General features: G+C 50.2%; 1 protein-coding gene and 1 non-coding gene across 3 annotated transcripts in view; one reads left to right on the forward strand and one right to left on the reverse strand.

The window, feature by feature from the left end:
* Positions 1–25,457, forward strand: part of AXL (AXL receptor tyrosine kinase) — a 42,454-nt gene that overhangs the window by 11,306 nt on the left and 5,691 nt on the right. The window contains exons 5-17 of one of the 2 annotated variants that reach the window (XM_016936043.3): positions 724–804; positions 940–1,055; positions 7,347–7,557; positions 7,873–8,012; positions 8,567–8,717; positions 9,172–9,198; positions 12,390–12,522; positions 13,122–13,213; positions 17,997–18,092; positions 18,226–18,303; positions 21,818–21,910; positions 22,313–22,434; positions 23,066–23,175. In XM_016936043.3, the coding sequence (XP_016791532.1) occupies positions 724–804; positions 940–1,055; positions 7,347–7,557; positions 7,873–8,012; positions 8,567–8,717; positions 9,172–9,198; positions 12,390–12,522; positions 13,122–13,213; positions 17,997–18,092; positions 18,226–18,303; positions 21,818–21,910; positions 22,313–22,434; positions 23,066–23,175 (1,450 nt within the window). The remainder of the gene's footprint in view (positions 1–723; positions 805–939; positions 1,056–7,346; positions 7,558–7,872; positions 8,013–8,566; positions 8,718–9,171; positions 9,199–12,389; positions 12,523–13,121; positions 13,214–17,996; positions 18,093–18,225; positions 18,304–21,817; positions 21,911–22,312; positions 22,435–23,065; positions 23,176–25,457) is intronic. The other variant, XM_016936044.3, reaches the window with a different exon arrangement.
* Positions 11,753–11,825, reverse strand: TRNAK-UUU (transfer RNA lysine (anticodon UUU)). The gene has a single exon. It is a non-coding gene; the product is annotated as a tRNA-Lys (tRNA).

The raw sequence follows: 25,457 nt of genomic DNA on the forward strand, positions 1-25,457 counted from the left end.
TATGTGTGTGTATGAGTAATGTGTCTCTGGGGTGTAAGAATGTGTGTGTGTGCCTGTGTGTGGCTGTGTGTGAGTCTGTGTGAGCATGTGTGTGTATGAGTATGTATCTCTCTCTGGGGTGTAAGAGTGTGTGTGTGTGTATGCGCCTGTGCCTGTGTGTGTGTCTGTGTGAGCATATGTGTCTATGTGTGTGTATGAGTGTGTGTCTCTATCTGGGGTGTAAGAGTGAGTGTGCCTGTGACTGTGTGTGGTTGTGTGTCTTCATGTGTGTCTGTGTATGTGTGTTTTTGTGTGTGTATGAGTGTGTGTGCCTGTGCCTGTGTGTGTCTGTGTGTATGAGTGTGTGCGCCTGTGCCTGTGTGTGGCTGTGTGTGTGTCTTTGTGTGTTTCTGTGTGAGTATGTGTGTCTATGTGTGTGTATGAGTGTGTCTGTCTCTGGGGTGTAAGAATGTGTGTGTGAGACAGCGTGTGTGCCTGTGTGTGGCTGTGTGTGTCTGTGTGGCGGGAGGTTAGGGCTGAAACCAAGCCATCCTTGTGTTTGGGGATGGAGGCTGTGTTCCTAACTCATTGCCCTCAACTCTGCTAACCCTCCCTTCAGGCAAGTGCCTGTGTGGGCTGCACTGCCCCTGGTCAGGCAGGCCATGGTAGGAGCGGCCCGGCATGGCCCGGGAGCCCTTCCTGCCCCTCTCTGATATTGGACCCTTCCCGCATATGACTCCCTAGGGCTGAACAAGACATCCTCTTTCTCCTGTGAAGCCCATAACGCCAAGGGGGTCACCACATCCCGCACAGCCACCATCACAGGTGACAGAGTTGGGAGGTGGGGAGCTGGGCGTCAGAGGGTGGGGTTTGGGTCCGGGGTCAGAGTGGGGGCAGAGAGCAGGGTAGGGAGCTTTGAGCAAAGGCTCCCCAGGGTCAATCTCTCCCGTTTGTCCACAGTGCTCCCCCAGCAGCCCCGTAACCTCCACCTGGTCTCCCGCCAACCCACGGAGCTGGAGGTGGCTTGGACTCCAGGCCTGAGCGGCATCTACCCCCTGACCCACTGCACCCTGCAGGTGAGACTCCCAAACTTGGTTCATTTCAGTCTCAGGCCTCCTTCCACCCACATCCACAACCCCTATCCTCTCCCTGGGAACCCACCACTTCTCAGCCACTGTTGAGAAGCAGTAGAGCCTGGGGGGTTAAGCCAGATGTCTTGGGTTCGAATCCTAGCTCCAACACCTTGTGGCTGTGTGACCTTAGATAGGTGGCTTAATCTGTCCGGGGCTCAGCTCTCTTGTCTACAAAATGGACATAATGGTAGTGCCTACCTGGTATGCTTAGTGTGAAAATTCAATGAGTGAATGCAAATTACCAACTTAAAATGGTATATAGAACATAGGAAACAAATTTAACAAAATTGGCCAGGCGCCGTGGCTCACACCTGTAATCCCAGCACTTTGGGAGGCCGAGGTGGGCGGATCACTTGAGGTCAGGAGTTCGAGACCAGCCTGGCCAACATAGTGAAACCGCATCTCTACTAAAAATACAAAAATTAACTGGGCCTGGTGGCACGCACTTGTAGTCCCAGCTACTGGGGAGGCTGAGGCAGGAGAATTGCTTGAACCTGGGAGGCGGAGGTCGCAGTGAGCGGAGGTTGCAGTGAGCCAAGATCGTGCCACTGCTCTCCAGCCTGGGTGACAGAGCGAGACTCTGTCTCAAAAAAAAAAAAAAAAAACAACAAAAAAGAAATTTAACAAAATGAAAATGATCAGCTGTTTTAATTATTTTCAGTATTAGTGATATTAACTCTAGCCAGAGTGGGAGCCCTGAGACAGCAGAGTCTGGAGCCATTTCTGTCACCACTGGATACCCACAACCCTCCGCTTCTCCCATCCCAGCCCTGGCCGCTCTGTGTGGTCACTGTCTGGGGATGGGTCTGTCTCCTACTGGAATGTGAGCTCTGACAGGGCAGGGCTGGAGCTGTCCCAGTCACCACTGGCTCCTCATTCTTGCCCAGCACAGGACCAGACATAGAGTAGGGAATATTTGCTAGAAGGATATATTACAACCCAGATGAGCTAGACCCAGCCTCTGCCCTCAAGTTGCTCCTAGAATAAGAAAACCAAAACCAAAACAAAACTCACAGATCTGTAAATATAAGGCCTAATTCTGGTCTGAAGTTCTCTGAGATTAGAAAGTTGGAGATGGGGGGTGGACAGTGCCTATGATGGTAGATGACAGTAATGAAGAATGACCAACTTCTACTGAGTGTCTGCTGTGCACTGGGTCTTGCATTAACGCACACCTGCTCGTGTGTTTGTGAAGGAGGGTCTATGGATACACCCATTTTCCAGATGAAGAAACTAAGGCTCAGAGTGGTTAACCAACTTGTCCAAGGTCACATCAAACCCATGTCATGCTCCTAACCTCCTTAGAAACTGTTTTTTGTTTTTTCTTTTCTTTTTTTTTGAGACAGAGTCTCGCTCTGTTACCCAGACTGGAGTGCTGTGGCGTGATCACGGCTTATTGCAACCTCCGCCTCCTGGGTTCAAGCAATTCTCTTGCCTCAGCCTCCTGAGTAGCTGGTATTACAGGCGCCCACCACCACGCCCAGCTAATTTTTGTATTTTTAGTAGAGACAGGGTTTCACCATATTGGTCAGGCTGGTCTTGAACTCTTGACCTCAAGTGACCCGCCCACCTCGGCCTCCCACCAAGTGCTGGGATTACAGGCGTGAGCCACCACGCTGGGCCCTGAAAAAATGTTTAGAGTCAGTGCTTGATTAAACAGGAATTGTCTTATACTTACATGCCCTGAGCACAACCCCATCTGCTTGTCGTTTTAAACCTAGAAAATAGTGGCTATTGGCTGGGCATGATAGCTCATGCCTGTAATCCCAGCACTTCGGGGGGCTGAGGCAGGTCTGTACAAAAAATTCAAAAAAATTAGCTGAGTGTGGTGGCACACACCTGTAGTCCCAGATACTCGGGAGGCTGAAGTGGGACAATCACCTGAGCCTGGCAGTCAAGGCTACAGTGAGGCAGGATTGAACCTCTGCTCTCCAGCTTGGGTGACAGAGTAAGACTCCGTCTCAGAAAAAAAAAAAAAACAAAAAACAGTGGCTATTAATCTTCCCGTTTTCAAGGTGAGGAACTGCCCTCTCTGGGCCTCAGTTCCTCACATCCTCCTCCCCTCCCCGGGGCTAGAAAGCCGAAGCTGAGATTCAATCCCAGAGGCCAGCCGGATTTGGGAGACCTCAAATGCCAGGTCAGGCATAAGTTGCACTCTACCCACATCCACCAAGTGTCCCCAGGAAAGCAGAAGTGTGTCCTCTTCCCTCTCCAGGTCTCACTTCCTGCTGCACATGGGCTAGGGCTGAAGAGTTCCAGTGGGAGGGTCACAGCCGTCCCAGGGAAAAGAGAAGTGGGAGCAGGCATGGGGAGACCAACTGTCTGTACCCACCTCCTCTCTGTCCTGGTAGAGGTTCCTCTTCCTGTCTGTCACTGCAGGTCAGAGAGCAGGCATGGTGACAGCCTCACCCCCTCCTCGTACCCACCATCTGCCCCCACTCCTCCCCAGGTCTCATGGTGGTGTCATCTCCCTCCATGGGGGCTGTGTGACTTTGGGCAAGTTGCTGAACCTCTCTGGGCCTTGGCTTCCCTGTCTGTAAAATGGGGATGAGAAAAGAAATTGACCCACCCCATAGGGTGGTAGTGCGAAGTCAATGAGTTCATCCAGTAATGTGCTTGACAGAGAGCTTGGTACATATTTGGCACTCAAGAAATATTTGCTAGGCCGGGTGCCATGGCTCACACCTGTAATACTAGACTTTTGGGAGGCCGAGGCAGGTGGATCGCTTGAGCCCAGGAGTTTGAGACCTGCCTGGCCAACATGGTGAAACCCCATCTCTCCAAATAATTAAAAAATTAGGTGGGGCTGTCATTGCATCACTGCACTCCAGCTTGTGTGACAGAGTGAGACCCTGCCTAAAAAAAAGAAAAAAAAAAAAAGGAAGAAAGAAAACAAATGTTAGCTGTTGATAATTATAATGTGCAAAGCAGTTTATATGGATCATGTCATTAAACCTTATACCCTGACAAGTAAGAACTGTGATGCCCATTTTCCAGAGACAGAAACTGAGACTCAGGGAAGTTAAGACACTCATTCTAGGTCACACAGCAAACAGCATCCAACACAGGACTTAGATCCAAGGAATCTGGCTTTAGAGCCCACACCCTGTGGCAGTAAACTCCTTCCTGACATACTGTGTGGCTGTATGGCTGGAGTCTCCAGGGTGAAGGGGAAGCCCTTGGCTGCACCATTCCTGAGGTGCGTGGCTGTGAGTTGTGTGGTTATGGGGGTTTTGTGGTTCCATGTGGCAGGGCTATACAGATGTGTACACCAGTGGTGGCCCCCTCCACCCTGAGTGTGCCATTCCTCGGGCGGAATAGGTATGGGAACGTGTGCCGCTATGCAGAGCTTGACACTTGTTGCCAGGAAACACACATAAAATAATAAGTGACAGGCCGGGCACGGTGGCTCGTGCCTGTAATCCCAGCACTTTGGGAGGCTGAGCGGGCAGATCACCTGAGGTAGGGAGTTTGAGACCAGCCTGACCAACATGGAGTAACCCTGTCTCTACTAAAAATACAGAATTAGCCGGGTGTGGTGGTGCATGCCTGTAATCCTAGCTACTCAGGAGGTTGAGGCAAGAGAATCACTTGAACCTGGGAGGCAGAGGTTGCAGTGAGCCGAGATCAGGCCATTGTACTCCAGCCTGGGCAACAAGAGCAAAACTCCATCTCAAATAAATAAATAAATAAATAGATAGATAGATAGATAATAAATGACACTCAGTATGCACAAGCAGTCTTCTAAATGCTTACATGCCCCAATTCAGTCAACCCCGTGAAGTGGGGAGCCACTGTCATCCCATTTTACAGATGAGAAGACTGAGGCACACAGCTAGGGAATGATAGAGCCTGGATTTGAGCCCCAGATCCAGCATCCGTGCTCCTCAGCACTAGGCTAAACTGCCTCTGTGCACAGACAAGAGGTATTGTTACCATTACTGATATTCTTACCGCCAGTAGAGCAAAGACTCTGGGGACAGGATGGGGTTTAGGTCCCAGCTTCATCAGTGACAAACTGATGACCTTGAACAAGTGATTCCATCTCTCTGGGCCTCAGTGTTGTCATCTGTACAGTGGGAATAAGCATAATGCTTACCACAGGACAACAGGATTGATGTGAGGGCCAAATGAATTCAGATTTGTCAAGGGCTAAGAATGGCACTCCGTACATGTTGGACGTGTTTTATCTTTTTTTATTAAGATAATATATAACATAGCCAGGCGCGGTGGCTCACGCCTGTAATCCCAGCACTTTGGGAGGCCGAGGCAGGTGGATTACCTGAGGTCAGGAGTTTGAGACCAGCCTGGGCAACATGGTGAAACCCTTTCTCTACACAGAATTAAAAAAAGCCGGGTGTGGTAGCTCACACCTGTAATCCCAGCACTTTGGGAGGCCGAGGCGGGCGGATCACTTGAGATCAGGAGTTCAAGACCAGCCTGACCAACATGATGAAACCTCATCTCTACTAAAAATACAAAAAAGTTAGCCAGGCATGGTGGCACATGACTGTAGCCCCAGCTACTCGAGAGGCTGAAGCAGAAGAATTGCTTGAGCCCAGGAGGCGGAGGTTGCAGTGAGCCGAGATTGTACCACTGCACTCCAACCTGAGTGACAGAGCAAGACTCCGTCTAAAAAAAAAGAAGATTAGTCAAGCATGGTTGCTCACGCCTGTAATCCCATCCACTTGGGAGGCCGAGGCATGAGAATTGCCTGAACCTGGGAGGCGGAGATTGCAGTGAGCCAAAATCACGCCACTGCACTCTAGCTCAGGTGATGAAATGAGACTCATAGGCCGGGCACGGTGGCTCACACCTGTAATCCCAGCACTTTGAGAGGCTGAGGCGGGCGGATTGCCTGAGGTCAGGAGTTTGAGACCAGCCTGACTAACATGGTGAAACGCTGTCTCTACTGAAAATACAGCAATTAGTCGGGCGTGGTGGTGCGCGTAGTCCCAGCTACTTGGGAGGCTGAGGCAGGAGAATTGCTTGAACCTAGGAGACGGAGGTTGCAGTGAGCCAAGATCTCACCACTGCACTCTAGCCTGGGTGACAGAGCAAGACTCCATCTCCAAAAAAAAGGAAAAAAAAAAAAAAGAAAAAGAAATGAGATGTATAACATGCATAATCTTCAGTGTACCTCTAGATCAAGCTCTTCTAACACATGTGGCCCAGGATGGCTTTGAATGCGGCCCAACACAAGTTCGTAAACTTTCTTAAAACATTATGAGATTTGTTTGTGATTTTTTTTTTAACTCATCAGCTATCGTTAGTGTTAGTGTATTTTATGTGTGGCCCAAGACAATTCTTCTTCCACTATGGTCCAAGAAAGTCAAAAGATTGGACACCTTTGAGATTGTTTAACACACATATTCACCATGTAACCACCATCCAAATCAAGACACAGACCCTTCCAGTCCCCAAGAAGTCTCCCTCAGGCCCCAGAGATGGCCACCCTTCTGCTTCTAGAACATTGCTTTTGCCTGTAGTATAATGTCATATAAATGGGGCCTCACAGTATCGTGCTATTATTATGATGATCATTACTATTATTTGAGACAGAGTCTTGCTCTGTTACCCAGGCTGGAGTGCAGTGGTGTGATCTTAGCTCACTGTAACCTCTGCCTCCCAGGTTCAAGTGGTTCTCCTATCGCAGCCTCCCGAGTAGCTGGGATTACAGGCGAGCGCCACCACACTCAGCTAATTTTTTACATTTTTGGAAGAGATGGGGTTTCACCACGTTGGCCAGGCTGGTCTCGAACTCCTAACCTCAAGTGATCGCCCACCTTGGCCTCCCAAAGTGCTGGGATTACAGGCGGGAGCCACCGTGCCCAGTCTATTTGCGTTATTATTGTCATCACACTATTATTATCGGTGCTGACCACCCGCCATGCACTGTGGCATCCTTTGGGCATAACTACACTTAATCTTTTAACAATTCTATAAGGCACTTGATCCTCTAAGGCCCCGTGTGCCCAAGGAAAAAACTGAGGCTCAGAGAGGGAAGAGTCTTGCCAGAGGTGGCTTTTGGAAGTGGTGACAGAACCACATTGTATACAGCCAAATGGTCTCCTTGCTTTGCAAATCCAGGTGCCCGTGTTATCCTAGAATGGCACTGCAACACACACCCTTGAAAAGTTGTGTAGTCACACCAGACCACCACCACTGGGAGCTGTGTGACCATCTCGTGTGATTGCTTGGTTGTCCTGTCCTCACACCCTTGCCTCTCCTCAGGCTGTGCTGTCAGACGATGGGATGGGCATCCAGGCGGGAGAACCAGACCCCCCAGAGGAGCCCCTCACCTCGCAAGCATCCGTGCCCCCCCATCAGCTTCGGCTAGGCAGCCTCCATCCTCACACCCCTTATCACATCCGCGTGGCATGCACCAGCAGCCAGGGCCCCTCATCCTGGACCCACTGGCTTCCTGTGGAGACGCCGGAGGGAGGTAAGAAGGGCTGGGGAGGGACATGTCACCACTGCCCCACTGGACCTTGCTTATATCAGTGCCACCCCCATTGTCCCCTTTCACTCCTTTACCCCTCGTGGCCTCAATCTCCTTCCCATCCAATCTCTGACCCCTCAGCAGCACTGCCCGCTGGCCTCTCTCCCAGCCCTTCTCTCCCCTGTGCTTCCTCTCATGGGAGGCCTGCACGAGTTGCCCACGTGTGTGCCCTTGGCACCCTGCACCCACTTCCTGGGAACAGGGGAGGGGGTCAGGAAGAGGTGGGGGTGCCAGCTTCCCCTCTTCCCTGTCCTCCAGTGCCCCTGGGCCCCCCTGAGAACATTAGTGCTACGCGGAATGGGAGCCAGGCCTTCGTGCATTGGCAGGAGCCCCGGGCGCCCCTGCAGGGTACCCTGTTAGGGTACCGGCTGGCGTATCAAGGCCAGGACACCCCAGAGGTGGGTGCTGCTGGTGGGATTGGAGTGGAGTGGCTTGGGGAGGAGGGAGGAGAACATATCAGGGCAGACATAGATGGTTGTGAAGGTTGGGTAGTACACAATTGCTCTATGCCTAGGGGGCACATTCAGGGAAGGTTCACATTCACATTCTGGGGAGAATAAGGGGGTCTAAGGGAGGGCAGGGGGAATGGCTGTTTTTGAACCACTGCAAAAGCATTTCAGCAGACTCATATTTACTATATAACGATTTTACAGCAGATAGTTGTATAGCACCTTGGGGAAGGGGTACCTTTTCCTGATTTTCACAAAGGCACTCCTATCAGGGCTAGCAATACCCTGACATAGGGAGGGAGGATGGAAAGGGAAGCTAGAAGGGGATAGAGGGATTCAGGTTAAAGGATGAGGATGAGAGATGAAGGGGAGGACGAGGAAGGATGAGGAGCTGGAGGATGGGGAGAGGGCTTTGAGAAAGACATGGGGCATTGAGCCCGAGAGTGAAAGCTTAACAGCTGGGGGGTAAGGTTCTACCCTGATGCCACTTCTGGACCTCCTAGGTGCTAATGGACATAGGGCTAAGGCAAGAGGTGACCCTGGAGCTGCAGGGGGACGGGTCTGTGTCCAATCTGACAGTGTGTGTGGCAGCCTACACTGCTGCTGGAGATGGACCCTGGAGCCTCCCAGTACCCCTGGAGGCCTGGCGCCCAGGTAAGTCCAAAGCCATGCCCAACCTGCTTCAACCCTGTCTCTCCCTGACAGCCCTGACTTACTCCTTGTACCTTTCAGTGTTACCGCAACTTAGGCCCTGTTCCTACCCTGAGCCTTACTGAGAGCTGCCCTCACTCCCTTACCCATGCCAACCCCTCACTCCCTTACCCGTGCCACGGCCTCACTCCTTTACCCGTGCCACACCCTCACTCCCTTACCCATGCCACACCCTCACTCCCTTACCCGTGCCACACCTTCACTCCCTTACCCGTGCCACACCCTCACTCCCTTACCCGTGCCACACCCTCACTCCCTTACCCGTGCCACACCCTCACCCCCTTACCCGTGCCACACCCTCACTCCCTTACTCGTGCCACACCCTCACTCCCTTACCCGTGCCACGCCAGTCTTGTCCTCTCTGAGCACATCTCCTCTCTGTCCTTTCTTCTCACAGGGCAAGCACAGCCAGTCCACCAGCTGGGTAAGGGCTTCCACACCCCATCTCCTCCTTCCCTACCCTCAACACCTAGTGGGGGCACTGTCACCATACATACTCATTGCACATCCCTTTCATGTTTCTCTAACTCATCACTCTAACCTACTTCTTGAGTTTGTGTGGTCCTTGATGGAGGTGCCTATAATGGCCTAGCATAGCACATTGTAGGTATTCAGGCAATGAAAGATGAGTGGGTGGATGGATGAACAAATAGATGGATGGATGGATGGATAGATATATGGAGGGTGGATGGGTGGGTGGGTCAATGGATGAATAGAGGGTGGATAGGCGGGTGAACAGATAAATGACTGGATGTCAAGTGGATAAATGGATGGGTAGATGGATGGGTGGATGGATGGGTGGGTGGATATATGGAGGGTGGATGGATGGATGGTTGGATATATGGAGGGTGGATGGGTGGGTGGGCCAATGGATGAATAGAGGGTGGATAGATGGGTGAACAGATAAATGACTGGATGGTGAGTGGATAAATGGATGGGTAGATGGATGGGTGGATGGATGGGTGGGTGGATATATGGAGGGTGGATGGATGGATGGTTGGATATATGGAGGGTGGATGGGTGGGTGGGTCAATGGATTAATAGATGGGTGGATAGGTGGATGAACAAAAGATGACTGGGTGGTGAGTGGATATATGGATGGGTAGATGGGTGGATGGATGGATGGATGGATGGATGAATGGATGGTTGGATAAATGGATGGATGGACAGATGGATGGATTTGTGAGTGGATGAATGGATGGGTAGAAAGGTGGATGGATGGATGAATGGGGTATCCTCCTCACATCCATCCCTCTCAAATATTTCTCTAACAATTCTCAAACATTCCTCCTACACCCATTGTCCCCTCTGGCCACTATTACGGTCCACTCTTGTAACTCAACCCACTAGCCTTCAATACTCCTCACATCCCTTCCTACATTTCTTCACATACGCTTTCCACGCTCATTCCACCCTCCTTTCACATATATCCCATTATAATCCGTTCCTCCCACATGACCCCCAAGGCCCATTGCACAACACACTTCTCATTCACAAACTCTGCACACCTTGTACGCACTTACCATACCTTCCACATTGCAAACACTGAAAAACATTGTCCACAACTTTCCCACACCCGATTCTCCTTGCATGCTTACCGCACACTCCATAGACATCATTCCCTCACCCTTCACTAATCCCAACCCATCTCACTCTGCACACTCACCCTGAACCCCTTGCATACTCAGCACATAATGATCTTTATTTCTTACACACTCCATTCCACCCCTGCCCTTTGTACACCCCCTTTCTGTGCACCCCATACTCCTCTTCTGCCCTTCTAACATCTTTTGCATGCTCACTGCACACTTCTCTCACACTGCAATTACATCCTTAAAATTCCTTGCTCACTCCTTGTATCTAAGACTTCATGAATACTCTTCCCACTTCACACACCCCCAACTTTTCCAGCAGCCATCCAACCCTGTATATGCTTACCATGCCCCTTTGGATATTTATTTCACCCTCATTCCTGGCTTTATGGAAACCATTGTGGCCGGGTGCAATGGCTCACGCCTGTAATCCCAGTACTTTGGGAGGCCTGAGACAGGTGGATCACCTGAGGTCAGGAGTTCAAGACCAGCCTGGCCAACATTGGCGAAAACCCATCTCTACTAAAAATACAAAAATTAGCTGGGCCTGGTGGTGCGAGACTGTAATCCCAGCTACTCGGGAGGCTGAGGCACAAGAATTGCTTGAAACTGGGAGGCGGAGGTTACAGTGAGCCAAGATCATGCCACTATACTCCAGCCTGGGCAACAGAGCAAGACTCTGTCTCAAAAAAAAAAAAAAAAAGAAAGAAAGAAAGAAAGAAAAGAAAAGAAAAAAAAATTAGCCAGGTGGCACAGACCTGCAGTCCCAGCTACTCAGGAGACATGGTGAAACCCTGTCTCTACCAAAAAAAGAATACAAAAATTAGCTGGGCATGGTGGTGCACACCTGTAATCCCAGCTACTTAGAAGCTGAGGCAGGAGATTTGCTTGAAACTGGGAGACAGAGGTTGCAATGAGCTGAGACCGGGCCACTGCACTCCAGCCTGGGTGAAAGAGTGAGACTCTGTCTCAAAAAACAAACAAACAAACAAAAAAAGAGACAAAGAAAGCCCTTTTGTAGTCATTGCATTCTCTTCAAAAGATGTTCCTTAGTCCTTCATCCACCAGCCTCGCCCTCCTTGCACACGCTTCATGCACCATCCTACACTGCAAGGATCTTCTTCCCCACTCACCTGCTTATCTACACTCTAGTCCACCCTTCTTGCACAATCATCACATTTCTCGCACCAACCTATGCTGCTTGAGATTTCTCCACACCCATCTCATGTTCATCTAGCCCTCCTGGCACACTCATAACCCGTTCCACACATCTCTCCCTCCCATTCCACATTCACTGCACACTCCTCAAATATCCATTCCACTCTTCTGTTTTTTTGGATCTTGGTGGCATAATATTTGGTAGCTTAAAGTAAGGAAAACTGCAAATGCCCAAACAGGTACTTGAACCCTGGACCCTCAGGTTAAAAGTCTGATGCTCTACCACCTGAGCTATCCTGGCACTCTCTTTTTTTTTTTTTTTTTGAGATGGAGTATTGCTCTGTCACCCAGGATGGAGTGCAGTGGCCCAGTCTCGGCTCACTGAAACCTCCACCTCCCAGATTCAAGCAATTCTCCTGCCTCAGCTCCCGAGTAGCTGGGATTGCAGGTGTGCACCACCACCCCAGCTAATTTTTATATATATTTTGTTTAAGTAGAGACAGGGTTTCACCATGTCGGCCAGGCTGGTCTTGAACTCCTTGCCTCAAGTAACCCGCCCGCCTTGGCCTCCCAAAGTGCTGGGATAACAGGCATGAGCCACCGCACCTGGCCTCCATCCCACTCTTAACTCACCCATCCTACAACTTTCACACACTTCTGCTTTAACGTGCACTTGTATCACATCCATTGCATGCCCTGTCCAGCCCAGCCCATTCAGATATGTGAATGCATCCATCACACACCTCATCAAGTATGTGCACATCTTTGCCGAGGCCTTCTGCCTCCCTCCCACATCACCCCTTTGGGTCCCAGAGAGCTGGATCCAAGGCTTCATCCATGACCTGTTCCTCATACCCCCTGATAGTGAAGGAACCTTCAACTCCTGCCTTCTCGTGGCCCTGGTGGTATGTACTGCTAGGAGCAGTCGTGGCTGCTGCCTGTGTCCTCATCTTGGCTCTCTTCCTTGTCCACCGGCGAAAGAAGGAGACCCGTTATGGGTGAGTTGGGACCACATGGGGAGGCTGTGTGGCCTGGGATGGAGAGGCTGGAGGCAGGGAGGCCAGTGAGGAGGCTGGTGCAGGAGGAGTGATGACTAAGAATCGGAATGAGGGCAAGGGGAGCCAGGCGCGGTGGCTCACGCCTGTAATCCCAGCACTTTGGGAGGCTGAAGCAGGTGGATCACTTGAGGTCAGGAGTTTGAGACCAGCCTGGCCAACATGGCGAAACCCTGTCTCTACTGAAAAATGCAAACATTAGCGGGAAGTGTAGGCACATGCCTGTGGTCCCAGCTACTTGGGAGGCTGAGGCACGATAATCACTTGAACCCGGGAGATGGAGGCTACAGTGAGCTGAGATCGCATCACTGCACTCCAGCCTGGGTGACAGAGTGAGATCCTGTTTTCAAAAAAAAGAATGAGGGCAAGGGGGTGTGTGGAATGAATGGAAGGCAGAAGGTAGCTGCCCAAGACATGCTCAGCAAATGTTAGCACAGAGGGCAGGCAGGGCTTGAGGCTGAGATGGTGCTTGCTCAACTGCTGGTTGAGTAGGGGGTTCCACATGGTTTTCCCTGCCCTCACCTACTCCCCCTCCCCCCCAGAGAAGTGTTTGAACCAACAGTGGAAAGAGGTGAACTGGTAGTCAGGTACCGCGTGCGCAAGTCCTACAGTCGTCGGACCACTGAAGCTACCTGTAAGTGAACCCTATGCCCCACTGCCCTGGCCTGGATCTAAAGGCTGTAGAGAATCTGGCCTGCTGGGCTTCTGTATATGTGTGAGCCAAAAGTTTCTAAAGGCCTTGGGATACTAGAATGTCAGAACCACAGACCCTAGAAATAACAGATTTGTGGAACCACAAAGAACTTTCAAGGAATAGAATCTTAGACACAGTAAATCTTAGAAACACCAAGGCTGGGTGTGGTGGCTCATGCCTGTAATCCTAGGGCTTCGGGGGGCCGAGGTGGGAGGATCACTTGAGCCCAGGAGTTCGAGAACAGCCTGGGCAGCATGGTGAAACCCTGTCTCTACAAAAAAAAAAATTTAGCCAGGTATGGTGGTGTGCCCCTGTACTCCCTGCTACTCGGGAGGCTGAGGTAAGAGGATCACCTGAGCCCAGGGAGGTCGAGGCTGCAGTAAGCCATGATCACACCACTGCACTCCAGCCTGGGTGACAGAGCAAGACCCTGTCTCAAAAAAGAAAAAAAAATAAAAGAAACAAAAGAAACACCAAACCTCAGAGCCATTGGATCTTAGAAGATGTAATGATGATGATAATGATGAAGATAATGACAATCAAGAAGAAAATGATGATGATGATGAAATAATGTTGAGATTAGATGGTGATGATGTGATAATAATCACAGGCAACCCTAGCACTACCTATGTGGCAGGCTCTGTTCTAAACATTCTACATGTATCTCCTCGTTTAACCCTCAGAGCAACCCAAGGACACAGGTTTCTTTTTTCTTTCTTTCTTTTTTTTTTTTTTGAGACAGAGTCTCGCTCTGTCGCCCAGGCTGGAGCACAGTGGCACAATCTCAGCTCACTGCAACCTTCACCTCCCAGGTTCAAGCGATTCTTATGCCTCGGCCTCCCGAATAGCTGGGATTACAAGTGCATGGCACCACACCTGGCTAATTTTTGCATTTTTAGTAAAGATGTGGTTTTACTAACCCTGTCTTTGTTAGCCAGGCTGGTCTTGGAACTGCTGGCCTCAAGTGATCAACCTGCCTTGGCCTCCCAAAGTGCTGGGATAACAGGCGTGAGCCACCACGCCCAGCCAGCGGTGGGTTTCTTATCACCTTCACTTCACAGATGAGGAAGCTGTGGCATAGAGTGGCTAAGTCACTTGTCCAAGGCCACACAGCTTGTAAATTGGATAGCTGGGATTTGAACCCAGGTACTTTTGCTCTGAAGTCTATAATATTTTTTTTTTTGATAGAATCTTGCTCTGTCACCCAGGATGGAGTGCAGTGGCTTGATCTTGGCTCACTGCAACCTCTGCCTCCTGGATTCAAGCGACTCTTCTGCTTCAGCCTCTCAAGTAGCTGGGACTACAGGCACACGCCACAACGCCTGGCTAATTTTTGTAGTTTTAATAGAGACAAGGTTTCACCATATTGGCCAGGCTGGTCTCCACCTCCTGAACCCGTGCCTCCCAAAGTGCTGGGATTACAGGTGTGAGCCACCGCGCCTGGCCTGAAGTCTATACTCTGAATTGCCACACTCTACTACCTCTTGGAATTATAAATTGGTAGAGAGATAGAATCGATCTTGGCCTGAAAAATTATATGCATGTACTCTACACCCTTATACTTTTGAAATCATAAAATCTTAGAACTATACACTCTCCATTAGAAGGCCGGAAAGCTGTGCAAGGTCTCAGCCGAGGAGGGGATCTCAGAGGCCCAGTCAAATCTCTTCTTTCGGCTGGGCGCAGTGGCTCATGCCTGTAATCCCAACACTTTGGGAGGCCCAGGCGGGCAGACACTTGAGGTCAGGAGTTCGAGACCAGCCTGGCCAACATGGCGAGACCCTGTCTCTACTAAAAATACAAAAATTAGCCAGATGTAATCTGTAATCCCAGCTACTTGGGAGGCTGAGGCAGGAGAATCTCTTGAACCTGGGAGGCGGAGGTTGCAGTGAGCCGAGATTGTGCCACTGCACTCCAGCCCGGGTGATTGAGCAAGACTCCGTCTCAAAAAAAAAAAAAAAAAAAAAATGGAATCTCATCTTTCCAGTTAGGGAAACTGAAATCCAGAAAGAAAATGGAAGAGCTAGGTCTCTTCCTAGCACACAGCGAGAAAGCCGCCAGGGCCCCAGGGGGATGTTTGGAAAGGGCTGGGAAAGACATTTATTTAAGAAGAGAAGGAAGAAGCAACAATGTCCCAGTGATTTAACTGAGTAACATACAGCATCCATTCTCAGGGTGTGAGCCTGGTCCCCTGTGGTCCCTGAGACCTTTGCAGGGGGCCCATAAGGTCAAATCTATTTTCATACTATTACCAAGACATTATTTGCCCTTTTGCTTTCTCATTCTCTCATTAGCATTCAGCGCAGTTTTCCAGAGGCTCCCTGACGTGGGATGATGTCATCCAACACTCTGACAGCTGATGGACCTTGTGCTTGTATATTCTTGTTTTAAAAATCTATCAGGCTGGGCACAGTGGCACATGCCTGTAATCCCACCACTTTGGGAGGCCAAGGTGGGCAAATTGCTTGAGGTCAGGAGTTTGAGACCAGCCTGACCAACATGGTGAAACTCCATTTCTACTAAAATACAAAAATTAGCTGGGTGTGGTGGTGCATGCCTGTAATCCTAGCTACTTGGGAGGCTGAGGAAAGAGAATCGCTTGAACCCGGGAGGCAGAGGTTGCAGCAAGCTGAGGTTGTACCACTGGACTCCAGCCTGGGCAGCAGAGTGAGACTGTCTCAAAAAAAAAAAAAAAATTAAATAAACCTGATAGGTTTTCTTTTGAGTCCCAGGAGTTTGAAACCAGTGTGGGCAACATGGCAAAACCCCATCTCTATTTAAAAAAAAAAAAAAACACAAAAATTTGCCAGGTGTGGTGGTGTACACCTATAATTCCAGCTGCTCAGGAGGGTGAGGCAGGAGAATCACTTGAACCTGGGAGGAGGAGGTTGCAGTGAGCTGAGATTATGCCACTGCACTCTAGCCTAGGCAACAGAGGGAGACTCGGTTTCAAAAAAATTTTTTTCTTTTTTTAGAGATGGGGTCTGGCTATGTTGCCCAGGCTGATCTCCAACTCCAGGCCTCAACTGGTCCTTCCTTGGCCTCCCAAGTTGCTGGGATTACAAGCGTGAACCACTGTGCCCAGCTAGTTTTATTTTTGAATACAGAAATATTGATATATATGTAACATAAACAAAAGCTCTTTCTAGTCCTCAATAATTCTAACAATGTAAAGGTGTCCTGATGTCAATTTGTTTGAGAATGATTATATAACAAAGAAAATGGATAAATTACAATTACACCCAACAACAACTAAATTAAAACTATTTCATAGACATCATGTTGAGTGAAAGAAGCCAGACACAAAAGAGAATATACTATGTGATTCCATTTTTATAACATTTCAAAACTAATCGATTGTAACAGAAATCAAGAAAGTGGCTACCCCTAGGAGGGCAGGTCATGTTCTGTTCTTGGCCTGAGTGCTAGTTACACATTTGTGTTTGATTTGTGAAAATCCACTGAGTTGGCCGGGCGTGGTGGCTCACGCTTGTAATCCCAACACTTTGGGAGGCCAAGGTGGGCAGATCACCTGAGGTCGGGAGTTCCAGACCAGCCTGACCAACATGGAGAAACCCCGTCTCTACTAAAAATACAAAATTAGCTGGGCATAGTGGCACATGCCTGTACTTGGGAGGCTGAGGCAGGAGAATCGCTTGAACCTCAGAGGCGGAGGTTACGGTGAGCCGAGATTGCGCCATCACACTCCAGCCTGGGCAACAGGAACGAAACTCCATCTCAAAAAAAAAAGAAAAGAAAATCCACTGAGTTGCTTACTTATGATTTGTGCAGATTATACTTCAATAAAAAGAAATATTTGTGTGTGTGTGTTTTGTTTGAGATGGGGTCTTGCTCTGTCACCCAGGCTGGGGTGCAGTGGCATGAGCTCAGCTTACTGCAACCTCCACCCCTGGGCTCAAGTGACCCTCCAACCTCAGCCTCCTGAGTAGCTGGGACTATAGGCGCGTGCCACCACACATGGCTAGCTTTTGTATTTTTTTGTAGAGACAGGGATTCGGCATGTTGCCCAGGCTGGTTTTGAATTCCTGGACTCAAGTGATCCACCGGCCTCTGCCTCCCAAAGTGCTGCGATTACAGGCATGAGCCACTGCATCCAGCAAAAAGAAATATTTTTATTTTATTTATTTTTGAGACGGAGTCTTGCCCTGTCACCCAGGCTGGAGTGAAGTGGTGCGATCTCTGCTCATTGCAACCTCTGTCTCTTGGGTTCAAGTGATTTTCCTGCCTCAGCCTCCCCAATAGCTGGGACTACAGGCATGTGCCACCACACATGGCTAATTTTTGTATTTTTTTGTAGAGACAGAGATTCGCCATGTTGCCCAGGCTGGTCTTGAACTCCTGGACTCAAGTGATCCACCTGCCTCTGCCTCCCAGAGTGCTGGGATTACAGGCATAAGCCACTGTGCCCAGCAAAAGAAATATTTTTAACAACTGGTATAGCAGGGCACTGACCCATCAGGGTGCCCACTGGAGCAAGAGTGTGGCCAGGCTTTACCCCTTTAGTTCCCTTTGAGGGAAGGTTCAGGGGGTCCAGAGGAGGAGCTGGGGTGGAAGTGGCGGGGTGCTCAGGGCAGTTGCTAATTTTAAATCAGTGCAGAAGTATGTCAGTGTTTCAACAATGGATCTATCCCTACTGGTGGGTGAATGTCACCTGAATGTCAGCCCTGCTCCATGACTCTGTCCACCCCAACCTTGCATGCAGTGAACAGCCTGGGCATCAGTGAAGAGCTGAAGGAGAAGCTGCGGGATGTGATGGTGGACCGGCACAAGGTGGCCCTGGGGAAGACTCTGGGAGAGGGTGAGTCCCCCCGCAGCATACACACATCCTTCTGAACTTCTGAGATCCTGCACTTCCACACTCCCACCCAACTATAGGAAATACAGTCCCCATGGGCCCTCTGAGGTCAGTGTCTCCCTCTGGCCCCCCACAGGAGAGTTTGGAGCTGTGATGGAAGGCCAGCTCAACCAGGACGACTCCATCCTCAAGGTGGCTGTGAAGACGATGAAGAGTGAGTTACGTGCACACGTGTAGGACCCCCAGCTCCTTCCCTATGCCCCTGAGACAGAAGAGAGCAAGCAAGTTAGCCATAGCCTAGAACTTCTGGTGTTTCCAGATAGGCAATGGAGCCCCTGCCAGGTACCTCAATAGAAGGAATTGAATATGGGGAGATTAGTACAAAGGTGGGAGACGGGTTGAAGGAACAACTGGGGGCAGGGAGGGAAACCAGAGATGAGCAGCAGCAGGAAGTCACTTCCCCCGCTAGGCCTGAAGGGTAGAGGGAACAAGTGGTGTTACCAGAATCCACAGCTAGGGACACCAGGCAGGAGCTGGTATCACGGAGTTAGAGGCTGCTCTGTGGGAGCTAAAAACCCAGAAGAGCACTTTGGGAGGCCGAGGCAGCAGATCGCTTGAGTCCAGGAGTTTGAGACCAGCCTAGGCAATATGGTGAAACCACATGTCTATGAAAAAAATAATAATAATAGTAACAAAAAATTAGCTGGGCATGGTGGCACACGCCTGTAGTCCCAGCTACTTGGGACGCTGAGGTGGGAGAATCACTTGAGTCTGTGTGGCAGAGGTTGCAGTCAGCTATGATCATGCCACTACACTCCAATCTGGGTGACAGAGTGAGACTTTGTCTTAAAAAAATAAAACACACATGGCTGGGCGTGGTGGCTCACGTCTGTAATCCCAGCACTTTGGGAGGCCAAGGCGGGTGGATCACATGAGGTCAGGAGTTCGAGACTGGCCTGATCTGCATAGCGAAACCCCACCTCTACTAAAAATACAAAAATTAGCCAGGCGTGGTGGCAGGCGCCTGTAATCCCAGCTACTCGGGAGGCTGAGGCAGGAGAATCGCTTGAACCCCGCAGGCGGAGATTGCAGTGAGCCGAGATCGTGCCACTGCCCTCCAGCCTGGGAGACAGAGCGAGACTCCGTCTGAAAAAAAAAAAAAATTAAAACACACACACGCACACATGGGCGACACAACCACCACCAAGGGAATACCAGAAGCAGAGAGAGGGTGAAATACCCTGGCTTCTCCCTTTCTCCCCGCTACCTGCCAGTCTCCCATCAGGGCCTACCTCCCATTGGCAAATCCCAAGAGGAAACCACTGGGAAAGGGAGACTGGGAAATGTAGTTTTCAGGGGCTGGCCCACTGTGATATATAGTGGAGCAGGAGAAGCTCTAGAATGAGGCATACCTGGCTGAATCATTTACCAGCTATGCGATCTCAGGCAAATGACTTTCCCTCTCTGAGCCTCCCACCTGTCATCTGGAAAAAAGGACCCTAATGTCCCCACCTTCCAAAGCTGTTGTGAGGCAAAGCACTTCATGCTGAGGGTGGCAAGTAGGACATGCTTGTTAATGTGGAGTAGGACTATATTATTTACATTATCAGAGAGGGCAGGAGCCATTTCAGGGTTACACAGCACAGGAAGTCCAGGGCTAAGTTCTTCACACACAGGGAAGGAGAAGCATAGGGCATTCAGATTGGGGCTGGTGGTGAATAGAGAATGATCCTTTCTGAATTACAGGGCTTAAAAGCTTGGGCTATGAAGTCATTACCCACTCATTCATTCATTATGGAGCACCTCCTGTGTACCAGGTTATTTTGTTTGTTTTGCTCTATTTTGTTTTGTTTTGAGGAGGAGTCTCACTCTGCTGTCCAGGCTGGAGTGCAGTGGCATGACCTCAGCTAACTACAACCTCCGCCTCCCAGGTTCAAGCGATTCTCCTGCCTCAGCCTCCTGAGTAACTGGGACTACAGGTGTGCGCCACCACGCCCAGCTAATTTTTGTGTTTTTAGTAGAGACGGGGTTTCACCATGTTGGCCAGGATGGTCTCTATCTCTTGACCTCATGATCCACCTGCCTCGGCATCCCAAAGTGCTGGGATTACAGGTGTGAGCCACCACACCCGGCCTACGTTTTTTGTTTTTTGAGACAGAGTCTTGCTCGTTGCCCATGCTGGAGAGCAGTGGCAGGATCACAGCTCACCGTAGTCTCAACCTCTGAGGCTCAAGCGATCCTCCCCACTCAGCCTCCCACTGGTTATAGTCTTGGCCTGGGTCTGAATCCCAGCCGTGCAACCTTGGGCAAGTCATTTTGCCTCTGTGAGCCACAGTGTCCTGAACTGTTAAATGGGATGATACTTGTTTGGGTCCCCAGGGCAGGTAGGGAAGTACTGGGAAGCAGCCTGGGCAGTTGTGAGCAGGTGGACCCTGGAGCCAGACTGCCCAGGTTTGAGATCTGCCTCTTCCACCTCCAAGCTGTGTGTTCCCTTAGGCAGACTCCTAACCTTTTTGTGCCTTGCTTTCTTCATCTTTAAAATAGAGATAGGCCAGGGACAGTGGCTCATGCCTGTAATCCCAGTGCTTTGGGAGGCCGAGGTGGGAGGATCACTTGAGGCTGGGAGTTTGAGACCAGCCTGGACAACATAGCAAGACTCCCTCTCAAAAAATTGGCTGGGCACGGTGGCTCACACTTGAAATCCTAGCACTTTGGGAGGCCAAGGCAGGCAGATCACTTGAGGTGGGGAGTTTGAGACCAGCCTGGCCAACATGGTGAAACCCCGTTTCTACTAAAAATACAAAAATTAGCTGGGCATGGTGGTGCATGCCTGTAATCCCAGCTACTCGGGAGGCTGAGGTACGAGAATCTCTTGAACTGGGGAGGCAGAGGTTGCAGTGTGCCAAGATTGCGCCATTGCACTCAAGCCTGGGGGACAAGGGCGAAACTCCATCTCAAAAAAAAAAAAAATTATCCGGGATGATGGTGCGTGCCTGTGGTCCCAGCTACTCAGGAAGACAAGCCTAGGAGTTCGAGCCTAACCTCCAGTGAGCTATGTTTGCTGTGATCGCATCCATCCTGGGTGACAGCACAAGACCCTGTCTCAAGAAATAAAAAACAAAAACAAAAACAAAACAAAACAAAACAAAAAGCCAATAAAATGGGAATGATAATAGTAGCACCTGAGAAGATTAAATGAGTTAATATATATAAAGTTGGCCAAGCGCAGTGGCTGACGCCTGTAATCCTAGCACTTTGGGAGGCCGAGGCGGGCAGATCATGAGGTCAGGAGATCGAAACCATCCTGGCTAACAAGGTGAAACCCCGTCTCTACTAAAAATACAAAAAATTAGCCGGGTGTGGTGGCACACGCCTGTAGTCCCAGCTACTCGGGAGGCTGAGGCAGGAGAATTGCTTGAACCCGAGAGGCGGAGGTTGCAGTGACCCGAGATCAAACCACTGCACTCCAGCCTGGGCAACAGAGTAGACTCCATCTAAAAAAAAAAAAAAAGAAAGAAAAAATATATAATATATATATATATATTATACACACACACACACACACACACATACATATAAAGTGCTGAGTACGGTGCCTGGTACTTACTAATCATGTTTGATGAAGATGAGTGATGATGATGATAATGATGATGATGATGGAGTGGAGGTGGAGGGACAGTCCTCCCTCTCCTCCCCTCCTCCTCACCCACCTTTCTCTCTCCCTCAAGTTGCCATCTGCACGAGGTCAGAGCTGGAGGATTTCCTGAGTGAAGCGGTCTGCATGAAGGAATTTGACCATCCCAACGTCATGAGGCTCATCGGTGAGAGAGGGGCAGATTCAAGGGGTCTACAAGCCCCATGGGGGCCATAGCAGAGGGAAGAGCCCTGCTTCTGGCCCTGGGAAGATCAAACTTCCAGGCTTCCTGCTCCCCGCTCCTTCAGGGTCAGCAGGCTTCCCCCTCCTAGTCTCCCTCAGCTTGGAATGTGACCTCTGACCATTCCCAGAAATAGCTGAGGTCCCCAGGAGGGCTCCGGAAACGTCCCTGGGAACTCTGCTGGAAACGGCTTCTCTGCAGCTTGGTCCTTGCCACCGCCACTACCCCCAAACGATATGGTGGCCAGATTGGATGGGTAGTGAGAAGGAGAGGCTGGAGGCTGGCTGGTGGGGGGCTTGGCTTCCCCTTCTGCCCAGCAGGAGTGACAGGGCTACCTGGGGGGCTCAGGTGTCTGTTTCCAGGGTTCTGAACGAGAGAGCTTCCCAGCACCTGTGGTCATCTTACCTTTCATGAAACATGGAGACCTACACAGCTTCCTCCTCTATTCCCGGCTCGGGGACCAGCCAGTGGTAAGGGGTGTTTAATCATTCAGTCTACAAATATTAACTGAGCATCTATCAGGTACCCAGTGCTGCTCAGACCCTGGGAAGACCACGGTGACCAGGAGCTTGCTCTCCTGGAGCATTTCTTCCAGCAGGGGAGGGGCGGACGATAAACAAGCTAATAAATACCTAAGCGAGATGATTTAAATGTTTAAGTGCTAGGAAGGAAATACAGTAGGATGGAAGATAAGGAGGCCAGGCAGTGAATTTGGGTGGACGTGGAAGATCTTGCCGAGGAGGTGACCGTGAAGGAGTTGGGGCTGGGGAGATGTCTGGAGATCTGGGCAGGAAGCGACCCCAACAGAGCGCACAGCATAGGCAAAGGCTCGGAGGTGGGAATGATCATCGTTTGTCTGAAGACCAGACAGGAGTCTGGTGGGAGTGTCAGTCAAGGGCAAGAACATAGGCAATCAAGTCCAAGAGGAAGGCTGGAGCAAGTTTATAGGACCTTGCAGGCCATGGAGAGGGGTTGGGTTGAATTGTCAGGGCCATGGGAAACCACTGCGGGCAGAGCTAGGCTTGCACAGAGGGATGGAGGGAGGAGGGATCGCATCAAGGACTCTGTTGACCTCTCCTCCCACCTGCCTTGGCTCCCCAGTACCTGCCCACTCAGATGCTAGTGAAGTTCATGGCAGACATCGCCAGTGGCATGGAGTATCTGAGTACCAAGAGATTCATACACCGGGACCTGGCGGCCAGGAACTGCATGTGAGTGCCTTTCAGGGCCCCCCCACCACTGCTCCTGCACTCCCTGAGGGAGTTCCCTCCCTCCTTCTTAGGATGGAAGCAGGGCTAGACACCCGCTGAGGGCAGGTCAGAACTCAGGACCAGGAAAGTCAGTAAGGGGGTCTGGGAAGGCTTCCTGGAGGAGGTGAGTCCTGAACTGAGATCTGGAAGGAGCATTTGGATGCGGAGAGGGAAGAGACCAGAAGGTGGGCTCAGTGCACAGCATGAGGTGAGCAAAGGGGCTGAGGTGACCGATGGGAGTGGGGACACGTGAGCTGCATCTCTGTCCCACTCCATGCTGGGTGTCTTGCCTGGGGCTGCCCTTTGGAAGCGGCCACACTGGATAAGAAAATCAAACTCCCCACCAATGGACAAGCAGAAAATATGCCAGATGGGGCGCAGTGGCTCACGCCTGTAATCCCAGCACTTTGGGAGTCCGAGGCGGGTGGATCACTTGAGGCCAGGAGTTCGAGACCAGCCTTGGTGAAACCCCCTGTCTACTAAAAGTACAAAATTCAGCCGGGTGCGGTGGTGTGTGCCTGTAATCCCAACACGAGAATTGCTTGAACCCAGGAGGCGGAGGTTGCAATGAGCCGAGATCGCATCACTGCACTCCAGCCTGGGCGACAGAGCAAGACTCTGTCTCAAAAAAAAAAAAAAAAGAAAGAAAGAAAAAAGAAAATAGTAACCTGTAGTCCCAGCCATTCCCAAGGCTTAGGTGAGAGGATTGCTTGAGCCTCGAGACCAGCCTGGGTAACAACAACGAGACACCATCTCAAAAAAAAAGAAAAAAAGAAAAGAAAGAACAAAAAATCCCCCAAAAGCCAGAATAGAGGGTAAGGGGAGGGTAGAGGGTGGAGGGAATGGAACCACAGAGTTAGAATATTAGTCTTGGCCAGGCGCAGTGGCTCACATCTATAATCCCAGCCCTTTGGGAGGCTGAGGCAGGAGGATCACTTGTACCCAGGAGTTCAAGACCAGCCTGGGCAACATAGTGAATCCTGTCTTTACAAAAAATAAATTAGCTGGGCATGGTGGTGTATACCTGTGGTTCCAGCTACTTGGGAGGCTGAGGTGGAAGGATTGCTAGAGCCCAGGAGGTTGAGGCTGAAGTCAGCCATGATGGTATCACTTCACTACTGCCTGGGCAACAGGGCAAGATCCCATCTAAAAAAAATTGATGTATATTTTACATACACTAAAATATACACATGCAGCTCAGCTCGATGAATTTTTATGGGTATAGACCCATGTAACCACTAGATGAAGGTAAAGAATATTTCTTAGCCCCAGCAGGCTCCTTCATGCCTCTTCGTCTTCCCAATCACTACCGCCAAGTGGTACCCACTATCCTGACTTCTCAGTGCTAGTTTAGCCTGTTCTGAAAAGTCATACAAATGGGATCATGCAGTTTGTACTGCTTTGTGTCTGGCTTCTATGGCTCAGCATGATGTTTTTGAGATGGATCTGTGTAGGGGTAGTTTGCTCTTTTTCTTTGCTGTGTGGTATGGTATTCCATCATATGAATGTCCTGTGGATTTTCTTTTCTTTTCTTTTTTTCTCCTTCTTTCTTTTTCTTTCTTTTCTTTCTTTTTCTCTCTGTCCTTTCTTCTTTCTTTTCTTTCTCTTTCTCTATCTCCTTCCTTCCTTCCCTCCCTCTCTCTTTCTTTCCCTTTCTTTCCCTTTTTTTCTTTCTTTTCTTTTTTGTTTTGACAGTCACTGTAGCCTCCAACTCCTGGCTCAAGCTATCCTTCTGCCTCAGCCTCCTAAGTAGCTGGAACTACAGACATGTGCCACCATGTCCAGCTAATTTTTAAATTTTTTTGTAGAGACAGGGTCTTGCTTTGTTTTCCAGGCTGGTCTTGAACTCCTAGCCTCAAGTGATCCTCCCGCCTTGGCCTCCCAAGGTGCTGAAATTACAGGCTTGAGCCACTGTGCCTGTTTTTTTGTTTGTTTGTTTTTGAGACGGAGTCTCACTCACTCTGTTGCCCAGGCTGGAGTGCAGTGGTGTGATCTCAGCTCACTGCAACCTCCGCCTACTGGGTTCAACTGATTCTCTTGCTTCAGCCTCCCAGGTAGCTGGGATTTCAGATGTGCACCAACACACCTGGCTAATTTTTGTACTTTAAGTAGAGACAGAGTTTCACCACGTTGGCCAGGCTGGTCTCAAACTCCTGACCTCAAGTGATCCACCTGCCTTGGCCTCCCAGAGTGCTGGGATTACAGGCGCCAGCCACCATGCCCAGCCATGTTCTGTTTCTTAC

This window comes from Pan troglodytes, chromosome 20 (assembly GCF_028858775.2).
Source record: "Pan troglodytes isolate AG18354 chromosome 20, NHGRI_mPanTro3-v2.0_pri, whole genome shotgun sequence".
Lineage (NCBI taxonomy): Eukaryota > Metazoa > Chordata > Mammalia > Primates > Hominidae > Pan > Pan troglodytes.